At 31.4% G+C, this 12004-nt stretch overlaps 1 protein-coding gene across 3 annotated transcripts; it reads left to right on the forward strand.

Annotated features, from left to right (window-relative positions):
* Positions 1-646: 646 nt before the first annotated feature.
* Positions 647-5888, forward strand: LOC112708259 (fatty acid elongase 3-like). Of its 3 annotated transcripts, XR_011869792.1 has the most exons (4): positions 647-1760; positions 2094-2120; positions 3987-4108; positions 5517-5888. XR_011869792.1 is itself a non-coding variant. In XM_072212065.1 (3 exons), exons 1-2 carry the CDS (start codon positions 875-877, stop codon positions 2099-2101), a joined length of 894 nt encoding a protein of 297 aa, XP_072068166.1. In that variant the 5' UTR covers positions 647-874; the 3' UTR covers positions 2102-2120; positions 3987-5888. The 3 variants fall into 3 exon arrangements, 2 of the variants coding, with proteins under 2 accessions (XP_072068166.1, XP_025616230.1); XM_072212065.1 differs by having other exon boundaries at positions 3987-5888; XM_025760445.3 differs by lacking the exons at positions 3987-4108; positions 5517-5888 and having other exon boundaries at positions 2094-2220.
* The last annotated feature ends 6116 nt before the right edge of the window (positions 5889-12004 follow it).

Consider the following 12004-nt stretch of genomic DNA (forward strand, 5'->3'; position numbering starts at 1 on the left):
ATATACTCAGAAGCAGATTTGTCTGAATTGCTTATAAGAAAAATAATAGACTTTCATAAATCAACTCTGCTTCTTGAAAATAAAAATAAAAATCAACAAAACAGAAAAAGAATAAGATATACATAAACCTAATCCCCCAACAAAGCGTACGTAAACATCACGTTAATTTGTTATTTACTTATTTTATTGTTAGTCCTCCTCGTGTTGGTTCCTAATTATCCTTCTATGGTACTTTGTTTCCTCTTTTATTTTTTGTTTTTAATTCATTACACCATGCCGTGCAAGAATGAAAACAGAGATAATTTATTATGCATTTGCAAAATTGCCCACCATATTATTAGAGAGAGAGATTAATTGAGGGCAAAGGCCAAAGTGAGAAACTTCTCAGCAATGTTTCTAGGTAAAACGTAGGTCAACGTTGGACTTGGGGTTGAATTTTAAAGTTCAAGTCTTCAAGAATGGCCTTAAATTTCATCTATCTCATTCTCCTCATCAATTGGACGATGGAAACAAATATCCCCATAACGCAAACGGCTTGAATTTTAAACGGGATTTGTGGTTTCTGATAGGCTTATGCATCTTGATCATCATAACATCCTAAGCTTCTAGACGATGATGAGAAATTAAAAGCCATCTAGTCAGTAGTCAAGGCTACCGTATATTAATTAATAAGAGCATAATCTCAAGTCATGGCACACAAACAGAACTTGATTTGTATATTCAAATTCAAAACCCTTCAGTTTCTTAATATATATATTAATTAGCACCTCAGTTTTCCCATTCCAAGTTGCCAAACTAGAAAACAAGGACCACGAAAGTTTCAAGAAACTGACATAAAACTAATTAAGTTTCTTAAACTATATCAACTTATGTGATGGGATTTCCCATTATGGAGACCCTCAAATTCTGGTTACAAGACCATCCCACCATTGTATCCTTCAGGTGGAGCCCCGCACTCTCATGGGGCTCCACCTGGTTCTTTCTTATCTCCGCCATCTCTTTCTATGTCACCGCCGCTGTCACTCTCCACCTTATTCTCAGATTCTTGGGCCGGCGACGTCCGGTCCCACTAGGCCCCATCCCGGCCATCCACAACCTTGCCATGTCCGTCACTTCCCTTACCATATTCACCGGCATGCTCCTCTCCGCAAAAGCAGAACTGAGGGACACGCGGTGGTTGTGGAGACGCACAAGAACCACTCCGTTCGAGTGGTTCTTGTGCTTCCCCCTTGGGATCCGCCCCTCCGGCCGCGTCTTCTTCTGGTCCTATGCCTTCTACCTCTCTCGGTTCCTCCACATGCTGCGAACATTCTTCATCGTTCTCCGGCACCGGAAGCTCTCGTTCTTCAGGCTGTTCAATCACTCGATTCTTCTGGTGATGTCATTCCTGTGGCTAGAATTCACACAGTCCTTTCAGGTTCTGGCGATCCTGTTTTCCACGGCGGTTAACACGGCGGTGTACGGGTACCGGTTGTGGGTTGAAATAGGGTTGCCGGTGAGGAACTTCTGGTTCACGGTGGATTGCCAGATGGTGCTTCTATGCTGCAATTTGGTGTGCCATTTTGGAGTTCTTCTGTTGCATTATCTGAGAGGAGGGTGCAATGGGATTGGAGCTTGGCTTTTCAATTCTCTTTTGAATGTTGCAATTCTTATGCTGTTCTTGAGATCTTATGTCAATGAGTTTTGGCGGAGGAACCTTAATAATCCAACTTCTTATTCTTCTTCCAAGGACTACTCGCCTAAGCATGCAAAACTTAATGGTAGTTATGCAAAGTTAAATTGACTTGTATTAATTAAGTGATTATTGCAGAGGCTATGGACTATGGTAGATAGATGTTTGATTCAAAGTTTTTGAATTTTATTTTTATTTTTTTATTATTCTACCATTTCTTCATTGGACTTTGTATATATATGTTATGTATAGAGCAAGGTGGATACTCTGATAAAGTTGTCAATTTCAACTTTTTGTAAAGATGTTTTTCATCTTGTGGTTGTTATTGATTTAAAAGCGTATCACTAAAAGTGTTGCTTTAAGGAGAAAGTGTTACCCTTAATCGTTAACTTGGCTCTGATACCAATTTTTCTTTTTGCAGGTTTTTGAAATATCTTTCTTGGGTTGGGTTTGTATTATTAAATTCTTCTATTTCTTTTAACAACTTTTCTATTTCTCTTGTTATGCATTCTATACAATTTTTACAGAAATGGTCTACTTCTTCTCTATATCTTGTATAAATGTTACTATTCTGTAATCTTACTTCATAATATCTTTTTTGACTTTTCTGAAAATCTAAATCATTTTTTAAATCTTGTAGCGTTTGATTTGCTAAACCAGGCATTTTATATGCTTCTTAGATTATAGGATTTTGTAAAGGTGATAAAGGTACTTGTAAATCTTGTTCAGATTCAATTTGTACTTGTTCTAGGGGTTCAACCTGTAGAGGTTGCATTACTTGAATATTTTGAACATGTATTCTTGATTCAAAAGCTTGTAATGCAATCATATTTTGTATGTGAAGATAATGCATTCTACGAGCACGATAAATCTGTTTATTCTTAATATTTTCTTTTAGACTTTTGACTGATTTTTTAGTTTTAAAACGTTGTATTAATTTTCTTATTCTAATTATCTTCTTATTTATCTTTTTGATTTCTGCTTCTAAATCTGAAGATTCAGTTGCCAAATTTCTTATTTTTATAGCTATAGCCATTATCCTTGTTTTCATATTTCTTTTAATTGTTTTTAAAGAAATAAGACTTTTTTGAAAATCTTTCATATTAAAATTTCCGCATCTTCTGCCATAGCTTCATTGTTATTTTCTAAAGATTCTATTATTATTTCTAATTCTTCGACTTCTTTTTTCAGATTATTATAAGATAATACTAAAACTTCGAAAGCTCTTTGATTTATTTCAGAAAACCTTAAATATTTCAAATGATTTTCTCTTTCAAAGAGTTCTTGTTTCTTATTTTGATAAGACACATATATTTCTTCTTTATTTATTGTCATAGCTTGTTTTTTAAGGTTTCATTTAGTGTTTCAATCTTTTTTGTCAATTCTCTTATTTCAGAATCTTTTTCATCGTCTTTTAAATGGGATAAACTTAAAGGACTATTGATTTTAGATTCTCTTATTCGAAAACTAGAGGAACACAATTTTCTTGATGGTTCCCTTAATAATAAAACTGGTTTTTCAATAGGTTTGCGCCTTGGTGTTTCAGTTTTAACAACCTTCTGGAATAAATCATCAATATAAATTCCTTCTTTGTTTTTAAATTCTATACTATGATGACTATTGGTTAATGCATAGTTTATTGCATATGTAATTGAAAAAGGTTCATCGTTTTGTTCCATTAAACTTTGTCTATGAAACTTATAAGCTAAGCTTATGGATCTATCAAAATTCTTTGTTGATAAGGGGATGGCATATCCAATATGGGTATTAAATTTAACATTTACATTTGTCAAATTTCCATGAATAATTCCAATTATTTGATCTGTGGGATCAATAATTCTTTTATCACAAATTGCTAAACTTATTGGTGAATTAATTCCCTTCATATATGTTGATTTTACTAAAACTTGGATAGTACTAAAATGAATCCATCCAATCTTAGATCTTTTTTGTTGATCTTTAATTTTCTTTATTTGTTCGTTTATTTGTTCTTCATCTATTAGAGCTATTTCAAGTTCTCCATTAGCAGATTCTATTTTTACAGGTGCTTCAAACTGCATTTTTCCATAATATATTATGTTCTTTCTATTAAAAATTTCTTTTAAAAAGCTTTGTTTAAAATTCTCATTTGCTTTGAGATCTAGTTCTGATTTTAAAATAGCTTGTTTTTCATTATCAAGTAAAGCAGTTATTTTATAATAATCAGATTCTTCAGTTATTTCCAAATCTTCTAAATAGTTCATAATATAAAGAGATTGAGATGAAGATGTACCTTTCTGGAGATGAACTTTTATTTAATGTTATTTTACAATAGGTGTTTTTCTCCAGAGGGGAGATTTTACAATTTAACTCCAGAGGGGAGTTTCTTAGAATTATTTTTCTAATGGATCAGACTCCAGAATTGCCTCAGCTACTTCCTCTTTGCCTTCCTGGCCTGTGAGTACTCTAAGCTTCATGCTTTCTGATTTCTGATGCTCTTTCAAATGACTTAGCACTCTATTTATAATAGTTGGGTCTGATGGACAAATCCCATCCTTACCCTTCTTGTGACGTCATTGCATGCGTCACTGTGCACTTAGTTCGCACCAACTACATTATTGGTGCTTTTGTGACGTGAGCTCTTACGTCATTCAACAATAATGTTGATGGATGACTCAGATGTCTCATCCACTTCTTTTCCCACGTGGGTGGGGTCTTCGGCATTGTTGCTTTCTTCAGACATTTCTGAGGTGCACAGCTGGCACCTATGGTCTTCTTTGTCTTTTAGTAAATGGCATAGATTCCTCCTTATCCCGTCAGGAAGCTTTTCCAGTAATCCAGAAAAGTTGTAAAATGCTGATTCAAAATCTACTAGGAGTCTCATTTCTCTTGATTCAATTTGGTTTCTTTTACTAGAAACAATTAGAGTGTTTCTGCTTTTGTAGTTTATTCTTGTTCTGGATTCTTTGTTTATTTTTTGGGCTCTCTTGAAGACCCTTGCCAATGTGCTGGCCAATCTTCCTTCGTCGCTATAAATTGATAGATCTTGAAATTGTTCTATTGGTTGAAAGTCTCCTGGGAAGACTGACATGAAAATTACTTGAAATGCTGGGATCAAACATTCTCCTTCTTCATTGAAGATTGGCTGACTACTTGTAAATTTTAGGGATATATCCCTTGGTTCTCTGGTATCAATCATACTTTTAAATTTTTTCACTGCATCTATAAATCCTGCAGGAAAATCTTTAATAATATTTAAATTGTCAAAAATTAGGATTGTATCAATTAATCCGTATTGGAAAAACTGATATGTATCAGAGGGTGAAGCCTCTGGGAAGATTACCAGCTTTGTTAGCTGTTCTTTGTTAATGGGATAATATCCTAATATTGCTCTTTTGTCTAGAGTCCAGTTTAGAACCAGATTAAGGGTTTCTCTACAGTTTGATCTGCAGACCCTTTTCTTGTCATTTATTTCGGCCCTTGTGGGAATATTTTTCAGCATTCCTGTTCGGACTTGGACTGGAGTTCTTTGGGCTTGGGCTGGAGCTTTGTCAGCTCTTTTTAGAATTTGCTCTGGGTGGAGTAATTCATATTCTCTGAGGGATTCTTTTGCTTCTTCTATTGTCAAGAATCCTCCTTTGTGAATAGTTTTGGGCTGGTGAGTGAATGGGGCTGCTTTAGCTCAATCGTCGTAGACTCCTTTCATTGGGCCATTATAGATGACATAATATTTTTTGTCCTGAGTTGATTTTTTAACTATTTCTGCCAGAGTTTTATTTTCAGGGATTTTTTCAGAAAAAATTGGTTTTGGTTTTTGTGGTTGGTCCACCACGCTTAGCTGACTGAACTCTGATGGTGTTGCCAGCATTGGTATTGGAGCAGATAATGTTTCCTGTTGGGTTACTTTCATGGCTTCTATGGCCTTCTTGATGGATTGGATTTGAGTTCTTAGCTGCTGACAGTTATTGCACTTTTCAAGCTCTTGTTCAAGCTTCTGAATTTCTTGATTCATTGTGTTGACAATGAACTCCATTCTCTCGTCAATGTATCTGCAATAATATTTTTATTTCCTTTAATGTATTCAATCTTAATTGGATATTGTAATAAAAATATTTGCCATCTTACCAGACGACCATGATTATAATCAGCTTGTAAATTATATCTAATAAAACCTGTTAAATAACTTGAGTCTGTACGTAATGTAAATTCTTTTGGAAGTAGATCAATCCTCGATTTCTTAATAGTTTTTATTGCTGCTAGAGTTTCTTTTTCATGGGTAGTATACCTCTGTTCTGTTGGTGTAAATGTTCCAAAGATATATCTGCATAGTAATTCCTTTGAGGAATGTTTAGAATCTAGTGATTCTTTTTCTTTGTTCAAGCTTTTTTCAGCTTGTTTAGCTTTTAGACAGCCTGACCAGGTCTTGTCTGAAGCATCTGTTTCTACTATTAAATAATCATCTTCTTCTGGAATATAAAGTTCTGGAAGATTTTTACAAAGTTCTTTAATTTTTTGAATTTGTAGGCTATCCTTTTCTTCCCATTTCCAAATTTTTTTTATACTTATTTTTGAAAATAAGTTTTTAGTATAGTTTGTTATATTCTTTAGAAATCCTTGATCAGAAATATAATTTATACATCCTAAAAATCTTTGTAATTGTTTTCTATCTTCCATTTTATCAGGAAATAAATCTATTTTCTCTAATACATTTGGTTGAAGTTTTAACTTCCCTTCAGTAGATAGAATTAATCCGAGAAATTCTATTTCTTGTTTTGCTAGTTTAGCTTTCTTTTTACTAAGAACTAAACCTTTTTCTTTACATCTTTCTAAAACAATTAGTAATTTTTGAAGATGATCTTCTTTATCTTGTTTTGTAAAAATTAATATATCATCAATATAAACTAGAACAAACTCATTTAAATCTCTTAAATTTTCTTCCATAAATCTCTGATAAATACCTGGAGCTTGTTTTAGCCCAAATGGCAGGACATTCCATTCGTAGAGTAATACTCCTGTTGACTCTTTTGTTGGACAAGTAAAAGCAGTTAATTTCTTTGTTTCTTCGTCTAAACGAAGTTGCCAATATCCTGATTTTGCATCGAGCGATGAAAACCAAGTTGCTCCTTTGATTTTTTCCAGAATGGAATCCTTTCTTGGGAGTTTATGAGCATCACCTATGGTTGCTTCATTCATTTTCTTATAATTAATAACCATTCTTCGTTTTCCTCTTTTAATTTCGTTATTGTTTTCAACATAGAAAGCTGGGGCTGCATGAGGGCTTTTACTTAATCTTATAATTCCTTTTTTCTAAAAGATCTTTACATTCTATTGAAAACTCTTCCTTATCTCTTGCTGAATAAGGGATTCTATTTTGGACATTTACTTCTTTTGAAGGATCTTTCAATTTAATATTTACCAACTCTTTATTTGTATTTTTAATATCCAGAGGATTTTCAGCACAAACTTCATCTAAAAGTTGCTCTATTTTAATTTCAAGATTATCTTTAGGAACATTTATTTGAAAGAATAAATTTAAATAACATTCTTCTAATATAGAAAATATTTTAAATTTTAAAATTTCGTTTATAGTAGTAGTTGGAATTTTTATTAATTTTGCTCTTTGATTTAAAGAGGAATCATATGGGTCTTTTAGAACTATATATGTTAATTCTTGGATAAAAGGGTGATATAGCTTTAGGAAATTATTCCCTATAATTAAATCTATTCCAGATTCTAATTTATATATAGATGGAACAATGAATCTGTAATTTTGAATAAATACTTCAACCATTTCTGCTTTTAAATTAATTTTGTGTATAGATTTATCGGCTATTCTAATTCTTAGCGGATTTTCTAACTTTTTCCAGTTAAGCTTTATATTTGAGCTTGCAAAACATTTTGTTGCCCCTGTGTCTATGAAGGCATTAATAAATTTTTCTGTAATTTTTACAGTAATAAATGTAGCGCTATTGCTCAGTTCCTGAGTTTGTTTCTGAGTCTGTTTCTGAGACATATTCAAAAATATATTTTAGTTCATCATCAGATTCTTCTAAAGGTTCCATAAAACAAGTTTTTGCAACTTCCAGTTGTTTGGTTAGGTCTTTTTTATCCTTCTTTTTTGGACATTCATTTGCATAATGTCCTTCTTCTTGGCAGTACCAACATTTGCAGTTTTCTTTTTTATTTGGGCAATAGTTCTTTTGTTTTTTATTTTTATTGATACTTCTTTCCCTAAAATATCTCTTTTTTCTCCAATTTGGATAATATTTTCTTTTTCTAAAATGGTATTTTCTTTTTCTTTGGATGTTTTTATAAGGATGGTATTTCCGAAAATTTTTATTAGAACCATATTTTTGAGGAATTTCCTCATTATCTTGACAACAAATTCTAATTATATTATTAAATCTTTTCTGAGTAGCTTCTTGCATACAGCGTTCTTTTATTTCCTCTCTTATTGCAGATGTTGCTCCACCGAAATTATTTTCAATTGTTTTATTATTTATTTCTCTTATAAATCTTCCCATAATAATTTCATTAGCAGGATATGGAAGTTTTGTGATATACATGCTAAGATAATGATTTTTATCTTCTTATTTTAATTTATAATAATATATTCTATATTCACAAATATAAGATTCTATATAGCATAGATCGAATATTTGAATGTTAGCCAAATGATTTTTTGCTTCTAAATACTCTTTTTCAGAAATTTCTTTTCTATGGTTTATAACATTTTTTCCAAAAAATTCTTTGTATAGAACTTTCATTATGTGTGCTATTCTATCATAAGCTGTTGTTTTTGCAGCTAATTCTTCTATTATTTTATTATCTATTGATAACATATAATTTCTTATAGTTCCTTTAGTGTGGAATCCTATGAAATTCCAGATATCCATTTCAGATAATTCATTTAATTTTGGGTTTGTATAGGCTTCTAATAGAAAAGAGTTCATCCAATTTTCGAAAATTTCTTTTTTGTTCATTTTGCAATCTAGATCAAGCATTTTTTCTTCTTCTAGTTCTTGAATTTTAGGAACGTATTTAGATGGTATTTTAGTATATTTCGAATTTTTGCTTATAAATCCCTTTTTGAAGGCATAATTTTCAAAACCTGTTTCCCATTTAAATTGGGTTTGATTATTATTCCCAGATGTTCCAGCTTCATCTTTTACTTGTACTGGATGTACTGGTTCTTCATCACTTGAATAGTCTAAAACATATTCTTCTCTTTCAGAAATTTCTGGTTCTTCTTTAATCTGAAAACCTTGTTCCATAAAATTGTCTTCTTGAGCCATTTTTAATTGTCTGAAAAGCATTGTAACTTCTTCTAATTTTTCATCAATATTCATAGTTTTAGAGGTGGTCTAACCTTTAAATTTGTTGTATCGATTTTATTTTGGACTTCTTCTTTCTTAGGAATTTCTTTTTGGAAATGTTTATCAAGTATCTGTTCAATTTTATTTATTATATTAGGCTCTTCTTTTTCTTTATTTTTCTGAAATTTTAGAGAAACTAATATTTCTTCAAGCATATCTATTATAGAATTTAATTGTGGATTAAAAGTATGATGAAGATGGGGATAATTGTCTCCATGATAACATTTTTTAGAAACTCCATGTGAAATATAAGTTTTTTCAGGTTTTTGAAGTCCTTCAATAAAATTTATAGTAAAATAAAGATTTTGAGAAAAATCATTTTGTATTGATTTTAAGAATTCGGTGTCATTACAATTGACATTAGTTAAAATCATTAATTTTTGATCTATTAATTTTGATAACTTAATTATTTCTTCTCTTAAATCCTCTAATTTACTTTTTTCTATTAGGTGACGTTTTTCTTGTAAAGGGCTACGGTTTTTAAGTGTTATGTTGTTAAAAGTGTGGTTTTAGAAATTATGGCTTAGATTCTGCCATGTAGGCATCTTTAAGAAAAATTGTTTTTGGCAACTTTATGTGAGTGGTGCCCATAGAGCAATTGTGAAGCTTCATTGATGATAAAGTAAATTCCGAAATGAGTGACTCATCTTTTTGTATTGTCAAAGAAATCATGACGGTGCTGCAACTTAGAAATGATTCAAGATATGTATAGATCATAGAATATATACAGATTCTATTTTTTAAGAACCGTCCTTGATTGTTAATCGTTTATAATGTTGTATTCAAAATGACACTAAACTTAAGACAAATAATAAACTTAAGACAAACACTATTGAACTATATAGTGAAAAGAGGCATGGGACACGTGATGACAATTCTATTGAAAAGTGATAGACAACATTCTTTTTTTATTATTTGGGTTTTGTCAGGTTTCGATCAAGCTTTTTAATATTAGATAATAATGGATTTTTCAAAAGATTGTTCATATGTTAAAAACTTGTAATTTTATTTTCTCTTTTTATTTTCCCCATGTGCATTACTTTCACTTTCCATACTATTGATAATGTAACACGAGTTACTGAATTTTCTTTTCTTATATTCATACTAGGTATTCACGTGAACTAGTTAAATAATAAAAATATTATTCGTATACTAAAATTAACTACTAAAATTAATCACTAATATATTTATGTATAAATATATGTAGTTTAATTTATTTTTAATGTGTATTTATATTTTAACATAAATTTTATAATAACTAATTTTAGTGTACATAACATAGTCGATAGTTAAAATAGTATTTATATACATAAAGATAATAATTGATATATAATTATATGAGATAGTTTAGTTAAACATATTAAATTAAATAAAAATTAAATATAATAATTTTTTTAAAAGAATACCACTTTAACACATGTTAAGACTCATAAGACATATCTCATTAATAAAAATTTATACTTTTATTTAGAAAAAAAAAACAAATAGAAAAAAAAAAGAAAGTTCATTTAATGTGTTATTTATTTATTTATTTTTACTCGTTGAATGTGTGATTTGTTTATTCGTTGAGTAAGACTCCCCTAAATTTTAAGAGTTAAATTAAATATAGGAATCTCTTTCAAAATAAGTTGCTCTTGTTTACTTTATACCTACTATATAGATAAATAAATCTCATGCATAAATATGAAAATTTATGTGGGTGGAATTATAAACTCGGTAATATGTTACTTTCGGGTTTTGGCCATTGACATTAAATGTTTTTATATTTACTTGACCTTTTCAAATACAATATGCTCGTAGAAACAATGTAATAAGATGCTATAAACTATAGTCTAAAAGGCTGCTCGTCATGATGACCCACAAAGAAATGGCTGCTATCTATTCCTAAAATGGTCTAACATCCCCGATTTAATTTTAATATGAAAAATCATTAATCCAATTTGCATGCCAAGATTTCAATGTGCCATGTTTATCGATCTTGGTGTATACTTGGGCTGAGCTTGATCTATCCACGAGCTGAGGCTTTTCTTGGAGTTGAACTCCAAGTTATGACGTGTTTTGGGCGTTCAACTCCGGATCATGACGTTTTTCTGGCGTTTAACTCCAGACAGCAGTATGTACTTGGTGTTCAATGCCAAGTTACGTCGTCAATTTCCGAATAAAGTATGGACTATTATATATTGCTGGAAAGCTCTGGATGTCTACTTTCCAACGCTGTTGAGAGCGCGCCAATTGGAGTTCTGTAGCTCCAGAAAATCCATTTTGAGTGCAGGGAGGTCAGATTCCAACAGCATCAGCAGTCCTTTTGTCAGCCTTTTTCAGAGTTTTGCTCAAGTCCCTCAATTTCAGCCAGAAATTACCTGAAATCACAGAAAAACACACAAACTTATAGTAAAGTCCAGAAATGTGAATTTAACATAAAAACTAATGAAAATATCCCTAAAAGTAGCTTGAACTTACTAAAAACTACCTAAAAACAATGCCAAAAAGCGTATAAATTATCCGCTCATCACAACACCAAACTTAAATTGTTGCTTATCCCCAAGCAACTGAAAATCAAATAGGATAAAAAGAAGACAATAAGTTGTCCATACTCGAACAATCCCCGGCAACGGCGCCAAAAACTTGGTGGACGAAATTGTGATCAACAATAATGGCTCTTTGGCATGTGCATAAAAATATTAACTCAGCACTTTCTTTCCACAATCTCGTTCAACTAACCAGCAAGTGTATTGGGTCGTCCAAGTAATAAACCTTACGTGAGTAAGGGTCGATCCCACAGAGATTGCTGGTATGAAGCAAGCTATGGTCACCTTGTAAATCTCAGTTAGGCAGATTAAAAGGTTTTGGGTTTCGAAAATTAATTAATAAACAGAAAATAAAAGGGATAGAAATACTTATGTAAATCAATAGTGGGAATTTCAGATAAGTGCATGGAGATGCTGTGCTCCTCTTGAATCTCAACTTTCCTATTACA

The sequence above is a fragment of the Arachis hypogaea genome, chromosome 2 (genome assembly GCF_003086295.3).
Source record: "Arachis hypogaea cultivar Tifrunner chromosome 2, arahy.Tifrunner.gnm2.J5K5, whole genome shotgun sequence".
NCBI classification, from domain to species: domain Eukaryota; kingdom Viridiplantae; phylum Streptophyta; class Magnoliopsida; order Fabales; family Fabaceae; genus Arachis; species Arachis hypogaea.